Consider the following 18,150-nt stretch of genomic DNA (forward strand, 5'->3'; position numbering starts at 1 on the left):
CAGGACTTGTGTGTCCTAGCAACCACTGCCTGCTCTCTGATTGGCTAGTTCTTTCACAGCCGCCATTTTCAAATCCCCGGATGATGGTGGTGGCGGCTGCCTGTTAGCAGGCACTTTCTGCTTTACAGGAGCTGGTGGGCACAGTGCCTTTCCGTGTCGGTGTCCCGGGCACCCGGCCACCGCTCCACCCCCTTTTCTACGACATGGAGCCAGAGCCGGCGGCACCGAAGCAGCTCCGGCCGCGAAGACGAAGCAGCCGAGCCTTTGGGCTCAAGGCGGACTGCGCCACGGGTCCCTCGGCTGACACCCCCAGACCGGGACCGCCGGACGGCAGGTTAGTATGGGATTAAGATCCAGGCCGTGACTGAGTGAGAACCAGTGGGAGGTGAGTGCGTGGGACACAGGGAGGGTACAGGTTGGAGAAGGGCGAATACGGGGAGGGCTGGGGGGGGAGGGCGAGTAGAGACGGGGTGCCTTCCCTGGGCAGGCCAGAGCCACGTCCCTCCTGAGGCCCCAGACAGGACTGCTCAGCCCAGCGAGGAAGGGACGGGCTTGTTGACAGTCTCCTGGGGACCCCTTCGCAGGGAAAGGCTTAGGAAAAGCGAAACTGGTTTTTGTTTTCACACCCAACTGGTTGTGGACTGCAAACGCTCAGAAGGGTCAGAAAACTGTCTGGAAACGGAGCCACATAAAAGTACTAAAGTAATGTCGAAGTCAGTTCCAATTACAAATTGTGTGATTTACCATGTTTCTTAACATCTCCAAGGCATTCCTTCTCTGAACAATGAACATTATGATCGTACCACTTCATATGAGAGCATTGCAAATTTAGTGAGATGGTGAATGCAAGTATAGGCCTATACACGGGAAGCTTGTTCAACAACTTAAAAGTTAAGTATTGTGTTAACTGTCACCTGTCAGTTTGTACTATACAAATAATAATTCCATATCTGCTCCGTGTTTTCATAATTCCCCGTGATCCATTTAACATTATTGTAGATAAGCTACAATCCTTTACATAACTTACATGCCATAACTAACATACCCATGCCAAGATATACAAATCGAAAAACACTCTATAGTCATCAGCAAAGCATTCATTAACCCCGCGCACATTACTCAACAGAGAGCTTTTTCACTCCACGGTGCTTTCTGTTAGTTGGAAGTTTAGAGTAATTGTTACCTTAATACATCATTCTGAAACCGCTGTACCAGATGTAGCCAATTGTTTGTTTGTTTTGGAGACAAGGGCTCACTATGTAGCCCAGGCTAGCCTTGAATTTGAGGCATTTCTCCAGCCTCAACCTCCTGAGTGCTGGGATCACAGGTGTGTGCCACCACGCTTGGTTTACAGTTGTAGCCAATTTTAAAAAATAATGAAAGAGCAAGAAGCAATTATCACTGAGAATGAAATGTAGAAGAATCAGGAAAGACTACTTAAGGGAAAAGAGAATTTGAAAAAGATCAGTTGGAGCCAGTGTTAATTCTGATGTCTTTCAGTAATACCAGGGGTAGCCTAAAAATACAGTTGTTATGGTTTAGATCAAGAATGTCCCCTAAAGACACTCATAGAGAGGTTTTCGGAATATGATTGAATAATTGGGGTGATATTAGTGACTTGCTGTTAGGAGGTGGAGTCTAGTTGGAAATAAAGAGTCACTGGGACATAACCTAAAAGGATAGATCTCTCTTCCCAGCTCCTTGCTTCTCATTCTGCTTCTTGGCCGCCATGACATAAGCAGCTTTCTTCTACTGTGCCCCTCTGCCATGCTGTTGACTGGAGCCCTGGAGTTGGACGACCATGGACTGTGATTATCAATCAAAATAAACCTCCCCTTTTTTAAGTTTTTGGTGTTGGGTATTGTGTCATAGTGACGAAAAAGTGATTAATATAGATTTTGGTACCAGACAAGAGGGGTTGTTGCTGTGACTACCTTACCAAGTGGTTCAAAAGCCTTTGGAAGTGACTTGCAGGATGAGCGTGGAAAGGTTTGGAGGTGCCAGTGAGAGAAGTCCTAAAATACTGAAGCTGAGCTTAATGGGAGATTCTGATCAGAGTTCAGAAGACCAGGATACTGATAGAAATGAAGATAGTAAAAGCCAGACTCGGAGGGTTTAAATTGGAAAGAAGGACTCCATTGACAGTTGGACTCAAAACCATGTGTGTTACCCTTAGAAGCTTTGGCTATGTTTTGCCCATGTCCTGAGACTTGTGGGAGACTTAAATTAAGGTCAGCAGACTAAATCTCAACTCAGAAAAAATTTCAACTCAGCATTCAGGCTGTGGCATGGGTACTGCTGGCAGCATATAGCTAGGTTTATATGGAAAACCAACAGCAAAAAGCCCAGTTGAAGTTTCATTTTCCTCAGAAAGAAAGCACCTTCAAAGTTAGAGCAGAGAGCTTGGTTGCTTAAAAAATTAGCCTGAAGAAACCAAGTACTTTCATCTGGACAGTAGGAAAGATGCCTCGAGGGCATCTCAGGAATAAGCAAGACACTACCTTTCACTGACTGTGGGAGGGAGTGTAAAAGGGTAAAGGCAAATTCTTTTGAAAGACTTTGCTTTGAGAAAAGAGTCCCAGGGCACCCTGCTCCAGAAGGGCATCCTAGGAAATTAGTTCCCCTGGATTCAGTTTGCAGTGCTCAACCATTCAGGCACTCAGAGGTCTCTATCCATAATTCAAGGAGGCTGGACTACAACTTGAACTGGCAATAGACGTTGACATCATCCAGGTGGTGCTAGTTTTACAGGCATACAGAATAATGAGAGTTATGGAGTCAAGGAGGCTTCTACCCAGATTTCAAGAGGCCTGCCTAGTAGGCCAGGCAATGTGCCCTTGAGAGGACATTATGTGAAGCTGTTAGAGTGAAGCCAGAAGTGTTGGGGAGACCCCAAGAAGTTGGAAAAGCCAGGAATGTGGAACATCTGAGGACAACTGTAGGCAATTAGCAAAGCCACCCTAAGAGAGAGGGTGGTTGCATGAGGCCTGCAACCACCAATGCCACAGCAGCAGATTTGCCTGAGCTGTTTAAAGTTCACATCGCATCACGGTGTACACTGGGTGCTGGTACCAGAGCTACAGGATTTAATATTTTCCCTGCTGATTTTCAGTTTTGCTTTGGTTTTGGTCCTGTTCCTTTTTATCTCCCATTCCTCCCTTTTGGAATTGGAATATTTATGCTGTGTTATTCTGTCAGTTTTGTTCTGTTTTGGGTAAGGGCTTACAGCTGAAAGTTTGCCTTGAGTCTCAAAAGAAACTTTGGACTTGGACTTTTCATCAATGCTGAAATTGTTAATAATTTGGCAACTTTTAAAGATGGATCTAGTGTTGCATAATGAGATGCACTGGAGTCTTTTCAGGGTCAGAGACAGAATGTTATGTTTTAGATCAGGAATGTTCCTAAAAGGCCTCATGTGCTTATAGGGAAGGCTTTGGGGAGGTGATTGTATCATGGGGGCAATAAAGCTGACTTGCTGTTAGGAGGTAGTGTCTAGTTGAAAGAAGCAGGTCACTGGGGTTGATCTGGAAGAATATGTTGCTTTTGTCTCTGCCTCCTAGCCACCATAATGTAAGCAGGTTTCCTCTGCTATGCCCCTCTACTATACTGTTTCTGCCCTGGAGCTGGCAATAGACTGTAACCCTGAACAGTCTCCCCCTTTAAGTTGCAGGTATAGGTGTTTTGTCTTGGCTCAAGGAGAGTGATTAAGACAACAGTGAATATTTAAATTTTTAAAAATTATTATAGTAAAAGACACATTGCCATTAGTCCTCTTCAGCACACTCCCCTCAATTTGAGTACTTAACCTATCATTCTCACCACTTTCTGAGGAGTTCTAGAAGTCCTTTTTGGTGAGTGTCTTTAATCGCACTCTTGTGGTTGCTGTGGTATCTTGAATCACTTCAAAAGCATTACTTTTGGTGGTCCTTTTGACTTTGGGGAAGAGCCAGAAATTGTATAGTGTCAGATCTGGTGAATAAGGTGGATATGGACACAGTTATGTTTTTATGAACATTTCTTTTGGATAGCTGTCAGCAGCAGCATTCACCATATTTTTTTTACCATACTTCATAAAGATACTCACAGAAAACTTGCAGAACTGCTTCAGAAAGTGGCAAGAGTAATGAGAGAAGCAAAGGGAAGTATGTTGTGCAAAGCAAAGGGAAGTGTGTTGAGGGGTATTAATGGCAATGTATCTTTTACTGTTAGGACCTTTTTAAAATTTCAGCATTCTCCATGTATTTCGATCACCTAGTACTGTTGAACACTTACAATATCAGGCGTTATTATAAATAACTGGATGAAGCTGTTCCTGTTTCAAGAAATTTAAATTCTGTCGGTGGAAAAAACACAGTACAGATACCTATTTAACAACCGAGTTTTGTTCCTGCTACTAGGTTAATAAATGGATTGGTCACTAAATTAGAATTGTATATAGTATGTACGTTACAATATTCAGAACACAGTAATGGTCAAAGGAATCTCTAACTTGATAACTTTGCTTTTATTTGCATAACTTTCATGTAGTAATGTACTTTATAATAGAATATAAAACTACAGTACAATCAGCAGAATTACTATATTAACAAAGTATACTATGCAAAATTAAGGTCTATCAACAAGATGCACAGAATTGTACTTAAAAAAATGGTCATAAGTTTGAAAAGTCATTAACTGGGTAGATTGTTTAATGAGGAATGTCTGTATAGTACATCCCCTGTGTCCCAAACATTTGAATTGCAAACTTCCCAGATACAAATGGACCTCTCATTATGAATATCCATAGATGGGAACAAATCATGGAGCAGCTCATGTGTCTGCTGGACATTGTCACAGTTGTGTTGCGCTGCTATGTGCTTAATGAGCTTAAAAGTAAAAATAGTTTATTTATAGTACTTGTGTGGTTGTATATTTGGTTTTCTAATGCTTTACATTGTATATTTGTGTCAAACATGTATAAGACTCACTTTATTGGACTTAAGAACAAATCTGACTTATAAACATTCTCCCAGAATGGAATTCATTTGTAAGTTGGGGACTTACTGTATTGGACATCATATTTTCAAAATACTTCAATGAAAATGATTTTGCTTTCCAATAATCTTTAAAATAAAATTCAGCAACCACCAACAAACCATCACACCGGCTGGTAAGGGAGTATTGATACTTCATATGTCAGAAAAGCCAGGGATGAAAATTATTCAGAAAATCCAAGATATCTTATGACATAGCAATGATATAGAGAGTGCTCATGAATAATCATGATTGCAAAACAAATGCAGTTCAGATAGGATCTTTACCAAATCAGTAAAGCATCAATTCTTAATTTCCTCACATGCCTTTTCCTGGCATCTTAGCAGCTTCCATGAATTTTTTAAGGTAACATTGTTCACACACTTGATATTGCTTGAAGCTGTGTTTTGAATGTGCAAGTTTGACTCATTAATGAAGGAGCTTCTGGGTGTTATTGCAAGGAACCAATAAAACTAAAATACTACTAATATATCACAGAACCAGGAACCTGCTTGACTCTAAAAATTATTGGAAATGCCAACTGTCCTTGACAGTGAAACTGGCATTAGAGCCCTTGCTTTATCCACCTTTGAAGTAAATATCTTGGAGGATAAAGTGCATAGTAAAAGGAGCTTAGTATTCAGGAATGTAAGACAAAAATTAGATACATAAAACAATCACAGAACCAAGAATAACAATGATAATTAATTGTTCAGTTGTTTCTGGTGTTTCAGAAGTAATATATAACCCTTGAGGAAATATGCGCACCCATATCCTGTGAGACATTTCTACATACCAAAAAGTTTCAGGCAGGGGATTTAACTCAGTGGTTCTACCACCTGCCTTGCAAGCACAAGATCCAGAGTTCAATCCCCCATACAAAAAAAAAAATTGGGGGCCTGGGATTTAGCTCAGTGGTTCTACTGCCTGCCTTGCAAGCACAAGGACCCAGGTTCAATCCCGGTACCAAAAAAAAAAAAAGTTTCAAAGGTAACATTACTTCTAAGGTCAAAAGGACATTTTAAGTTATGTCGGAAGTTAATGATGGATCAAATAAAGTAAGGACAGAAATGTTTAAGCTAGATGTGAACTGAAAACATAGTTAGATTAGATAATGAGATACAGAATATTTAGAAAATAGATACTCCCCAATTTACAGTAGTTCAGTATACAGTTTTGAACTGTACTGTGACACAAAACTGGTATGCATTTGCTAGAAATTATATTTTGAATTTTGACCTTTTCCCAGACTACTAATAAAGAATGATATATTCTTCAAGACTAGGCAATATCACCAAACCTCAGCAGTCTGATAGGTTAACAGCTGATACTTAACACAGTGATCTGTGTTGCTAGTATGTTTGGATACAGGTATTTGATAATTATGTGAGAAATTCAACACTTCATGTTAGGTGATTTTATCCGAATGTAGTTGTGAGCATGTTAATTAGGCTAAGATATGGTGTTCTGTAGGTTGTGTATTTAAATGCATGTTCTACTTAATGGTGTTTTCAATCCTTTCAAACAAGTTTTCATCAGGAAATAACCCCATTTAAATCAAGGTACATCTGTGTTGAACTTAGAATAGTTTGCAATGGGTCACTAAGAGAATGTAGCATGATTCATTCAGGAAGTATGTGAGTGCCAGATACTAGGAAACTAGAGACAGAAAATATTGTTCAAAAACTTATAATCTAAAGATAAGTAAATTGATTATGTAGTGTTTGATAAGAGTTATAGTGGTACACATAGAATGGCATAGATAAAAATAAAAGGATCTTCACTGAAGAGAACAGGAAATAATTCCCTATTATAATCTCTGAGTCTTGGAGAATCAGTTTAGAGGGCAGATATAAATGGGTGATTTCATACAGAGAAGAAGCACATAAAAAGTCCTGAAGACAAGTGCACATGATGAGGTCTGCGTCTTAAGTGTGGATAGACACTAGTTATATAGGGAAGAAGACTTACATAGGATATGGAATATATATTGTTGAGAGATTATGTTAAGAAGTAAGATGCATCATAAAGGGGCCTTGTTTGCCATGATAGACAATGGGGATTCAATACTGAAAGACTTTAAACAAGACAATAGTGTGCTCCTATTTACATTTTAAAAGGTCACTGGTTCATTTAAAAAAAAAAGGGTAATGATTTGGGGTCATGGCACTCTAAATCTTATGAACAGATATCTTGGAGACAAATATATGTGAAAAATTTTAGGAAAGTTGTGAATCCTAGGAACCCAGCTCTGTATACAGAATTTAAAATTCCACTTATAGATAATGGATCCATGAGGAACCAGTAATGTAGCAAGAAATTCTTAGTAGATCTCTAGAGGCATCCCTATTTCCAGTGATATTTTGCATATCTTGAATGTCCAGTGCCTCAAGTCTTATTTCTTCCTAATATGATGTTCTCTATTCCTTTTTTAAAAATTAATTTTATTGGTACACTTTAGATTTACATAATGATCCCATTCATCATAGGAGAATTTATACCTGTATTTTATTTTATTTATTTATTTTTTTTTTTTTGGTACCAGGGATCAAACTCAGGTCCTTGCTCTTGCAAGGCAGGTGCTGGAACCACTGTGCTAAATCCCTGGCTCTATACCTGTATCTTGATTCTTCTTTTTCCTCCAGTCTCTTCCCTCCCTTCAACCCCTCTTCCCCTCCTTATTAGGAAAAGCTTTTGTTCCATTTTTTTCTCTTTTATTTTCTCTTCACACCTCCTTTGTTCCCCTTCCTATACGAACATTTTCTTCCTGTTGCTGAATATCTATAGTACATTTTAGTCCTTATTTACCCTTTTGTTTTCTCACACCAGAGAAACTGCAATATTTAAATATGTGTGTCTGATTCATTTCACTTAAAAGTATGATCTCAAGGTGCATCCATTTACCTAGAGATGTCTCAAGTTTTTCATTCTTTGTAGCAGAATAGTACTCCATTGTATTAATAAAACCACAACTATTTATTCATCCATTGATGCGCATTTGGACTGTTTCCAAGATGTAGCCATTATAAATTGTGTTGTGATAAACATGGATGTACATGCTTTTAATTCTTTTAGAAAGATACCAAGAAGGAGAATATCTGGGTCAAATGGAACCTCTAGTTCAATTTTTTGAGGAATCTTTATACTGATTTCCATATCGAATGCATGATTTTATACTCCTACCAAGGTTGGATTCCTTTTTCCTCACAGCTCTACCAGCATTTATTATTGATTTGTTGATAATAGCAATTCTTTCTGTAGTAAGATGGAATCTGAGTGTTGTTTTAATTTGTATCTTGAATGAACAGTGATGTGGAGCATTTTTTTCATATATAAATAAATTTACTCTATGTGCTTCTTCATCTGAGAAGTGTGTATTCATTTCAGATGCCCATTTTTAGATTGTGTTTTTAAATTTGAGGGTCTGATTTGTTTGAGTTCTTAATATATTCTAGATGTTAGTCCTTTGAGGAACAGCTGGCAACATTTTTTTTCACACTCTGTGTCTCTTTAATGTTTTGGTAGTTTCTTTTGCTGTGCAGAAGCTTATTAATAGTATAAGATCCAAGGGCCAGGTATTTGGCTCAGTGGTTCCGCTGCCTGCTTCACAAGCACAAGGGCCTGAGTTCGATCCCTCGTACCAAAAAAAAAAAAAAAGTGTAAGATCCCAGTTGTGGTTTCTTTGTAATATTTCCTATGCATTTGGGGCTTTGTTCACAAGATCTTTGCCTACACCTATATATTCTAGAGTTTTACCTATTCTATGTTCCAACCGATTTGGTGTTTCTGAGTTAAATTTAGATCTTTGATTCATTTTAATTTTAGTTTAGTACTTGGTAAGAGATATGGGTCTAGTTTTAATCTTATGCATGTGGAAAGCCAGTTTTCTCAGCACCATCTATTAAAGAAGCTTTTTTCCCCAAAGGCTTTCTTCAAAGATAAAGTGGCTGAGTGTATTTGAAGTTGCATCTTCTAATCTATTCCATTGATCCTCAGGTTTGGTTCTCTTTTGCCAGTATTGTACTGTTTATCATGGTAGCCTTGTAGTATAATTTCACATCATAGACTGTGATGCCCCATGCCTTGCCTTTGTTGCCCAGAATTGCTTTTGCTCCTCTAGGTCTCGTGTGGTTCCGAATGAATTTTAGGATTGTTTTCTGTAATTCTAAGAGTTATACTATTGGTATTTTCATCAGGATTGCATTAAATTTCTGTAACAATTTTGGAAATATAACCATTTTCGCTATATTGGTTCTTCCTACCCAAGAACAAGGACTGTCTTCTTTCCACTTTCTGATACCCTCTTCAATCTCCTTTTTCAGGGTACTATACTTTTCAATGTAAAGGTCTTTTACTTTCTTCAGTAGATTGATTCCTAAGTTTTATTTATTTATTTATTTATTTTGGTACTGGGGATACAACTCCGCTCCTTGCTCTTGCAAGGCAGGCAGGAGAACCACTGAACTAAATCTCCAGCCCTAAGTATGTCATTTTTTGATGCTACTGTGAAAGAGTTGCTTCCCTCATTTCTTTCTCAGTGAGTTTGTCATTTGTCTGTGTACTCTATTCCTTTGTTTGTTTGTTTGTTTGTTTCTGTACTGGGAATCAAACTCAGGACCTTGCACTTGTGGGGTGGGCATGGTGCCACTGAGCTAAATCCCCAGCCCTGGGAACTCTATACCTTAATCATCAATCCTTCCATTCCATTTAAAAAGTAACTCCTTTATCCAAGTTTGATGGCACACACCTTTAATCTCAATACTCTAGAAGACTGAGGCATGAGGATCACAAGTTCTCATGCAGCATGGACAACCAAGGGACTTAGTAAAACTTGGTCTCAAAATTTAAGAAGAGCTGTAGATATAGTTCAGGGCAGAGATCCAATCCCAATTAGCACCAAAAAGAGAAAAGGTATATATATATATGAGTTAGCCAAGTAATATATATATACATTACTTGGCTAACTCATTTTGGTTGTTTTCACTGTAAACCTCTAATCTACTTTATGATAAACTAGTATATTTATAGTTTTTTACTTGTTTTTTCTTTTTAATTGGAAGTTATATTTTCACAATATAATGTATATGGTGCTTATCACATAGTAGGCACTTAGTATATCTTTTTTTCCAAACTTCATTCCATACATTTATTATAATAAAAGAAACTTAAAGATAAATTTTTCTTTTAAGAGTGTATATTTTTCTTTTTGGTGATAGTAATGTTGTCGGATACATTTTTGGTAAAATGTCCATTGAGTAATTGAATACTTTTCTGCTACTTATAATTCCTCTTCAGCTCTTATCTTCCTTAATGGAAGTAGGCACTGACAGAGGTCAAAATGTCTGAAAATACAATGTGGCTTAAGAATGAATTAACAAAGTCATTCTCTTTTTGAACAACAGTTATACCATTCTAATTTTGCTTTACATTAAAACAAGTTTAATGTACAAATAATTTACCTTGCTCAGAAAGTAATATGAAAGGAAGCGTATTAGAGGCCAAGGGTAATCACAGTGGAATTAAATTTAAAAAGTTAATAAACTGTGCTAGTTAGTCAAGGTATTACTTTATTGTGTTCCTTAAATATTGTAACTTTGGGTGCATGGACAAATACATAGGATATATGGACAAAAATTCTTGAAAAGTTGAAGGACTACCACTTCTAGCTCTTTATTTTCAGTCTCTAAATCCCTCTTTTTTAAGTGGGTTGTCCATTTCCTTCTGGAAAGGCCACTTAATATTTTATGCAATTGATAATGTTTTCCCACAGGAATCTAAAATAGCTATTATATTTGAGTCTGACTCCTATTTTTAAAACTAAGTGTGTCTTTCCAAGATTTTTGGAAGTTGGCACTACTACAAATGCTTTCTGGGTACAGTTTGTTTTTTAGGTTTCTTTTTTCCATGGGTACTCAAACAGGAACTTGTTACTGAAATTAGAAAAATAGCATTACTGTGAAGCTGATTACAGCTGTATTGGAAAGAATCTTAGCATCCATTTGGAGATATTTTCCCACTTTGTTAACATTTTTAAGATTCTTAAGAATTATTTTTCTTTTCAGCTTTCACAAATCAAATTCTTTCTGTCAATATTGTCATTTTTATAATGCAGTGAAGACATAAATGGCTTTAGTTTTTGTGGGGATTTTTGTTTTGGGGGTGTTGGCACCAGGAATTGAATTTAGGACCTTGCGCTTGCCAGGTAGGCACTGTACAGCTGACCTACAACCCTTTCCCTAGCTTTGGTTTTGTAATTCTCCTTAATACTTGTCTTAAACCCAAAAAGAAGTATTTACTGAATAATGTAAGCATGATTTTGTGCTACATATTTATACTGGATCAAAAGTTTTCTTCTGTGATCATAACTGCTCCTCACTCCCCACTGGTGGCTCTCTGTGTACAACAGCACTTTCATAGGGCAGTTTTTTAAAATGTGATCTGTACCCTTGTTGTATAAAGGTCTGTCTTTCCCATATCCTTTTACTATTCATTGATAATGCACTGTAAGACTTAAGTCTCACTTTTACTCCTGGAGCGTGAACAGCCAAGAGGCTTCCACGATGCTGGGCTCAGAAGCTCAGCGAGGCTCCAGGAGCTTGTCGGACAGCGAGAGTCACCCAGGAAGGAACACACCAGGGAAGTTGGCAAATAGACCTTTATTAGTCTGGCCAGATGGCACTCCCCAAGCCAAGTAGCTCAGAGAGGCGGCTAGCTCAGAAACAGAGGCCATTTTATATAGGGCTGAGGCGGGGTTTACACTTAAAACTTACAGTGTGGGACCTAAATTACAAGCCCTTGCTAAATGGCAAAGGGCCTAGGAGACAGTGTCCTGAACCCCTCCCATTGTAGCCACAGCCCCGACCTTTGTTCCTGCCCGGGCCTAAGAATGTGAATCACTCTTGTATTGTTTGAAGTCCGGATCTGAATCTACCTGTAAATTAGAAACTCCAGACATGGAGCCCAAGCTAATTGACAAACTGTTTGCTCATCCTGAGTGTCTTAGTGACCTTTGAGACATCCTATAGGTGGTACCTGTTACTCATCAATATGTGACTGCTGACCACCAGCTCAAGTCAGCAGACCTTTGTCCCCTGTCTGTGAGCCCAAAATGTTAACCCCCTCCTTTTACTCCCTATAAGAGGACCTCGGCCCCTGAGCTAGGCGCCTCTCTGAGCCAGCCACTTGGTTCTGAGAGTGCCGTCTGGCCAGACTAATAAAGGTCTTTTACCATCTAGCCTGGTGTGTTCCTTCCTGGGTTTCTCGTTCTCCGTCGAGCTCCCGGAGCCTCGCTGGGTGTTAGGGCCCAGCTTCGTGTAGGCCTTTTTGGCTGTTCACGCTCCGTGGAGCGGAAGTGAGATTTTAGGTCTTACAACAGGAAGAGGACAAAGGCAAAGAATCAGTTGATCTGAGCTAGTGGTCATCAAGCATATACTTGACCATCACATACTAATGATCAGCAGATCGATTATCCATTATTCCATTTACAACTTAGATTATAATGTTCAGAACATTCAACTACAGGCAAGTAAGGAGTGGCGTGATTTGTGTTGGGTCTCTGTGTTCACTACAGTTTCCATTTAGTTTCCCAGCTACTTCAAAGCAGTTGTCTAACAATTCACAATCATTAGTCATCCTATAAGGGATGGGGGGGAGCAACAGTCTCTAGGTCGTTTGCTGGTCAACATGGAGTCGCTCTGGTTCAGTCAGGCTCTTACAGCACTATATGTTTTCCAGTGACATTTTTACATACTTATTCTGATGTTTTATCAAAAAAATCAAAACCGTTTTCTTTATTGTTGCTTGACTTGTCTATAGTGGCAGAAAAGGGCAGTATAATCCGTTCCTTAAATTCCTTTCTCCCCTAAAGAAAATTTGAGTTCCTTGAGTACCTTGAAATTTTCATCTTTCCCAAATAAATACCCAGGGAATGTTGAATAAATAGTTTTCTGCTAATTGTAATTCCACTTCAGCTCTTACCTTCCATAAGGAAGGGGGCAATGACAGAGGTCAGAATGTCTGAAAATACATTATGGCGTAAGAATGAATTAACAGTCATCTACTTTTTGAACAACGGCTATACCATCCTAAGGTACACCATACCTGGCAAATATATATGGCTTATCATCTTTCTGCATCTAATCCTTATTTTACTAGTGGCACCACATTTCCCCATGCCAGAAACTTTGGTGGTAACTGAAATTAGTTTTAGGGAGAAAAGGTCTATTTTGTCAGTTTTGTCACTTAACCCTCTCTCCACTCAGTTTCTCTCTCAAACCCTGCCAGGCTGCCTCCTAATTAGTTTTTTGACCAGTTTTGCCTTCTTCTTCCATTCAATCCTTCACGTTATTTGGAGCCAGTGTAGTACATGAGGTCTTTTACCATGATTTAGTCCTTTCTTTTTTACTCCACCTTATTACTTTGCTAATTGCTGTTTCTCTTTCAAATTAAAGTATTAATTCTTCTGTGAAGCCTCCTGACCTCTCCTGACCTCTTTTTTTTTTTTTTTTTTTTTTTTTTTTTTTTTTTTTTTTGGTTTTTTGGTTTTTTGAGACAGGGTCTCACTATGTACTTGAGACTGACCTGGAACTGGAACTCACTACGTAGCCCAGCCTGGTCTCGAACTCACAGTGATCCTCCAGCCTCAGCTTCCCCAGTGCTGGGATTACAGGCATGAGCCACCAAGCCCGGCATCCTGACCTCTTTGTCTTTGTAACTATTTCCCTTTTAGTTCCTTATCAAAATATAAAACATCTCCTTATATTTAACCTAGAAAAGTACAGAAGCCTATCTGATTTACAAGTGTAAATTTTTGCGGGAATGACAACTATGGGTGGTGTTTCTGTAATTTATAGTGAAGAAAGCACCTGAGTGACAAGGTAAGAGAGAATTTTCAAATGGACAATGACCTGACAACCCCTGAGGGGTCACATTTGAGCTGCCTTTTCTAGTTATCAGAAGTTTCACATTCTTCTACCTGCTGTTGTGTCTGTCAAATGCAAGTGAGGAGAGCAGACTCCTTTGCTCTACAAGCAGCTCAGAAGTATGCTTTTCTGGTTTGGTTGGTCTTTGTTCCTTTCCAAGGGGTGGGAGGGGTGTCTCTTCTGCATTTCTTTATATCTGAAGTGACTACTTATAAATATAGTTTATGGATTGTATCTTCTGTGGCAGCTACATTTCGTGATTTTTTTCTACATGTTTTTAAATATAAAGTTTATATTTAAATGTAGAAGTTTGTATTTTAGAAAGGTGAAGATAGGTCATAGCATTATGCTCTATTTCTTTATTATTTATTATTGAATGAGGCATATGCTTCTGAAATTACACTCTGCTTAGTGTAAGACTTGAATAAGCTAAAGTGACTCCATGCTAATGGGCCAGACTGTGCATCTTCATATGCTAATTGCTACCTTGGTTAACAGCCCGCGGAGGGGCAATGACCGTAGGACATTCCCTGCATAAGATAAGCAATGTGTTTGCAGTCTTGTTCTGTGAATTCTCTGACTCTTTGTTTAGAAAAACCTTATAAAAAGTACCTCAGCCCCCCTGAGCAGTTGCCTCTCTGAGCTACCTGGTTCCGGGAGTTCCGTCTGGCCATACTAATAAAGGTCTATTTACCATCTAGCCTGGTGTGTTCCTTCCTGGGTTTGTCGTTCCTCCGTCAAGCTCCCGGAGCCTCGCTGGGTGTTAGGGCCCAGCATCGTGGAGGCCTTTTTGGCTGTTCATGCTCCGTGGAGTGGAAGCGAGACTTTAAGTCTTACACTTAGTTTGATGGATATTTTTTTATTCTGTTCACTAATTTTATATAAGCACTATTGTAAACATTCCAAAAGTGCTCACAACCCATACATTGCTATGTCTTGTTTAGTTATACTTTATCTTCTAAGATTGAACCAGACTACTTCAGATAGTTTTGAAACTATGGGAAAGATTGCTTTATTATACTGAAGTTACTCTGATTATTTATTTTTTTCTGTTAATAGATATTCCCTTCGGAGAGGTAGCTCCTTTACTTTTTTAACACCTGGACCACACTGGGACTTCACCTTGGTGAGTAGACATTTGGATTTTTATTTCATGGCACTAAATGGGTGTAATTCCTAGTTTGTCCTTCAATCTGTTACACAGTTCATTTGCAGGTTCTTCTGAGTGTCTCGAGGAACAGAATTTCTATAGCCATTTTTGACAGCCTAATTTAGTCCTTTTCTACTAATAAGCTGGAAAATGTTTATTTCAAGTACATAAAACATTGCAGAGTATTCATATTAATTAATCTTTAACTCTAGCTTTTCCTAATGTTAAATTTAAGAGTCTGTATTTTGAAACATGAAGTTAACATTCTCTAACAGCTTTTTTGTGGTTGAAAAATATTTAAAAATTTATACTTTGATAGACATTTTCTTGTTTTGAGACTTGTTTTCTTGTTTTGATCATCTCAGTACAGGGACTGTTTCATTACTTTTAGGGCAAGACTTTACAGAGGCATGTTAATTTTTTATGATATAACACCAGAAAATTGATTCTTTCTATACTTAAAACTCTGTGGATTATAATACATATATAAAGTTTGTATAAATAGATCATGAGTTTTACTCTTATTTGAAGGAAATAGCAAAGATTCTGTTTCCATTTGGCCAATTGTTATTTTTTATATTTTGATGATCTGATAGATTCAATTGATTTGTATATTGTTCTTTTGTATTTATATATTTCTATTGGGTATTCCTGTTCAAATTTTGTATTTTTATACCCATTACATAAACCATTTATCCAGTGAAGCATTCATAGCAAGAATCTCATGACTTTAACGGAGTTCTGCACTTTGCTTTGAACATTTCCTGTCTTGGCCTCTTTCTTTCACAGATTAATGATCCTAACCTTAAACAGAAAAAGTTCAGTGGAAAAAGGCCTCTGTACTTTTGTTGTGCAAACCTGTCAGCAAAAGTATTTTGAACATGTACTCCTGATATAATTGTTTATGTAGCTTTGTACTACCTTTTTGAGCTGTTATCTTAAAGCACAGTTTTCATTTAGGGTAAGATTGATGATAGTGAGCATGAATCTGTATTTTCTTTTTTCTTTTCTGTATTTCAAACAGTCACAATAATTTCAGTTTAGGGATGACTTTTTTTTTTTTTTTTTTTTTTTTTTTTTTTGTGGTACTGGAGATCGAACTCAGGTGCTCATGCTTGTGAGGCAGGCAGCAAAACCACTGAGCTAAATCCCCGGACTTCTTATTGAGTCTGATTAGACCACTATTGTTTTTAATGTGTTTCTGATTTAATTGTTTCTAATGTGAGTAATAATATATGTACTCATTATCTCTGTATTATTAATAAAGCTTTTCAAGAATTTATAATACATTTAAAAAATGAAGTTCCAGCATTTTCCTCCTGCACTCCAAATCAGTATCTCACAACCCTCTGGGGTGGGTACATTCCACTTGGGAAAACACTCTAATAGAGATCCCCCATGACAAAAGCGGTATTTCATGATTTATGTATTAAAAATTCTGGAATATGATTCGAAGTAATAAGAGAGAGATTTATAACTCTTTATGTTTTTTGTTTTTATGGTAGCAGGGATCGAACTCAGGACCTTGCGCTTGCCAGGCAGGCGCTGGCACCACTGAGCTAAATGCCTGGCCCTATAACTCTTATGTTATGTTTTAGTTTGAGAAAAAACATTAAGCATCTAATTCTAGGGGTTAGATAAAAATCAGTAGAGTAAAACAAATAGAAGGAAAGGTAAGAGAGAAAAAAATCAGCACTCATTTATGATAAAATTCATGGTAAACTAGGAATAGTGAGAATTTCCTTAGTGTGAGACCTACCACAAGCATTACCATTATATTACCATTTGTAATGATAAAATTGTAGAAACATTACCTTTAAATTTAGAAGCCTGTTGTCATTGTATTTAGCAAAAAGAAAGCCAACACACTAAGATAAAAACAAGTGGTGTACAAATTCGAAACAAAGAGGCAGTGTGGTTTCATTATTTACAGATAATATAATTGTGTAGAATATGCAACAGAATATTAGTAATGGCTATTGAACTAATGATTTCAAACAAGAAGTCAATAGAATTTGTATAGGCCAGCAATAAAGAATCAAATGTAATTTTAAAGACTTTTATGAAAATAACAAAAACTAAGAATAAACCCATGTGAATTTTATGGTAGAACTTGGGAAGCATTAAAGAATATAAAAACCTGGGCTGGGGATTTAGCTCAGTGGTTCGGTGGCCTGCCTTGCAAGAGCAAGAACCCGAGTTCAATCCCCGTTACCAAAAAAAAAAAGAAAGAATATAAAAATCTAATAGAATGGACACACATGCAGTTTCCTACAAGGAAAGCCTATCATAAAAATATCATTTCTTTTTAAACTGCTTCATTTTCAGTGCAGTTTTAATAGAAATCCTGTTAACAGTGTATTTGATCTCATTCTACAATTTAGAGGGCCCAGAATAAAAGTAGTATACCATATAGGAAGAATATCATTTACTTTATTAGTGAGTAGACACAGTGTGATAAGAGCACAAGAATTGATAAATAGACCCAGGAACAAAGTGGAGAACCCCCCAGAATGACCTTGTGTGTGTGTGAAGCCTTACTGTATCACAGACGTGATGAAGGAATTGGGCTCCCAGCAACTGTTTGGAGGTTCAGTGTAATTGACTGTGCTACTTCAAGCTACACACATACCTGTGTAAATTCTTTAAATGTAAGAGATGAAAGTTTCATAGTATTGTTTAAGTTACAGTAGAATGTTGAAAGCCTGTTAAATATATATATAAATATACTCAACACATACATACAATTTTCTGTAATCATATGTATTTTTTCACTCATTATAGTCTTTTTTGTTTGTTTGTTTGTTTTTGTTTTTTTTTTGGTACGGGGATTGAACTCAAGTCCCTGTACTTGCAAGGCAGGCAGCGGAACCACTGAGCTAAATCTTTTCCCAGCCCACATTACAGTCTTTGCTTGGCAGTTTCCTTCCCCTTTTCCGTCTCCTTCCCCATTTAAATCCTTTCATCCCCAACCTGTACTCTAACCCTTATCAACAACACCATTTGTCTTCCTATATATCCTCTATATTTTGTTTATATCATTGTTTGCTAATAAAAATGGGCCTA

At 37.8% G+C, this 18,150-nt stretch overlaps 1 protein-coding gene across 1 annotated transcript in view; it reads left to right on the forward strand.

Moving 5' to 3' along the window:
• Nucleotides 1-71: 71 nt before the first annotated feature.
• Net1 (neuroepithelial cell transforming 1) overlaps nucleotides 72-18,150 on the forward strand; it is a 42,011-nt gene continuing 23,932 nt past the window's right edge. Inside the window, exons 1-2 of the mRNA XM_010621437.3 lie at nucleotides 72-334; nucleotides 14,994-15,060. Of these exons, the coding sequence (XP_010619739.1) occupies nucleotides 204-334; nucleotides 14,994-15,060 (198 nt within the window). The 5' untranslated portion in view covers nucleotides 72-203. The remainder of the gene's footprint in view (nucleotides 335-14,993; nucleotides 15,061-18,150) is intronic.

This window comes from Fukomys damarensis, unplaced genomic scaffold, assembly GCF_012274545.1.
Source record: "Fukomys damarensis isolate Sample0158 unplaced genomic scaffold, DMR_v1.0_HiC HiC_scaffold_10, whole genome shotgun sequence".
NCBI classification, from domain to species: domain Eukaryota; kingdom Metazoa; phylum Chordata; class Mammalia; order Rodentia; family Bathyergidae; genus Fukomys; species Fukomys damarensis.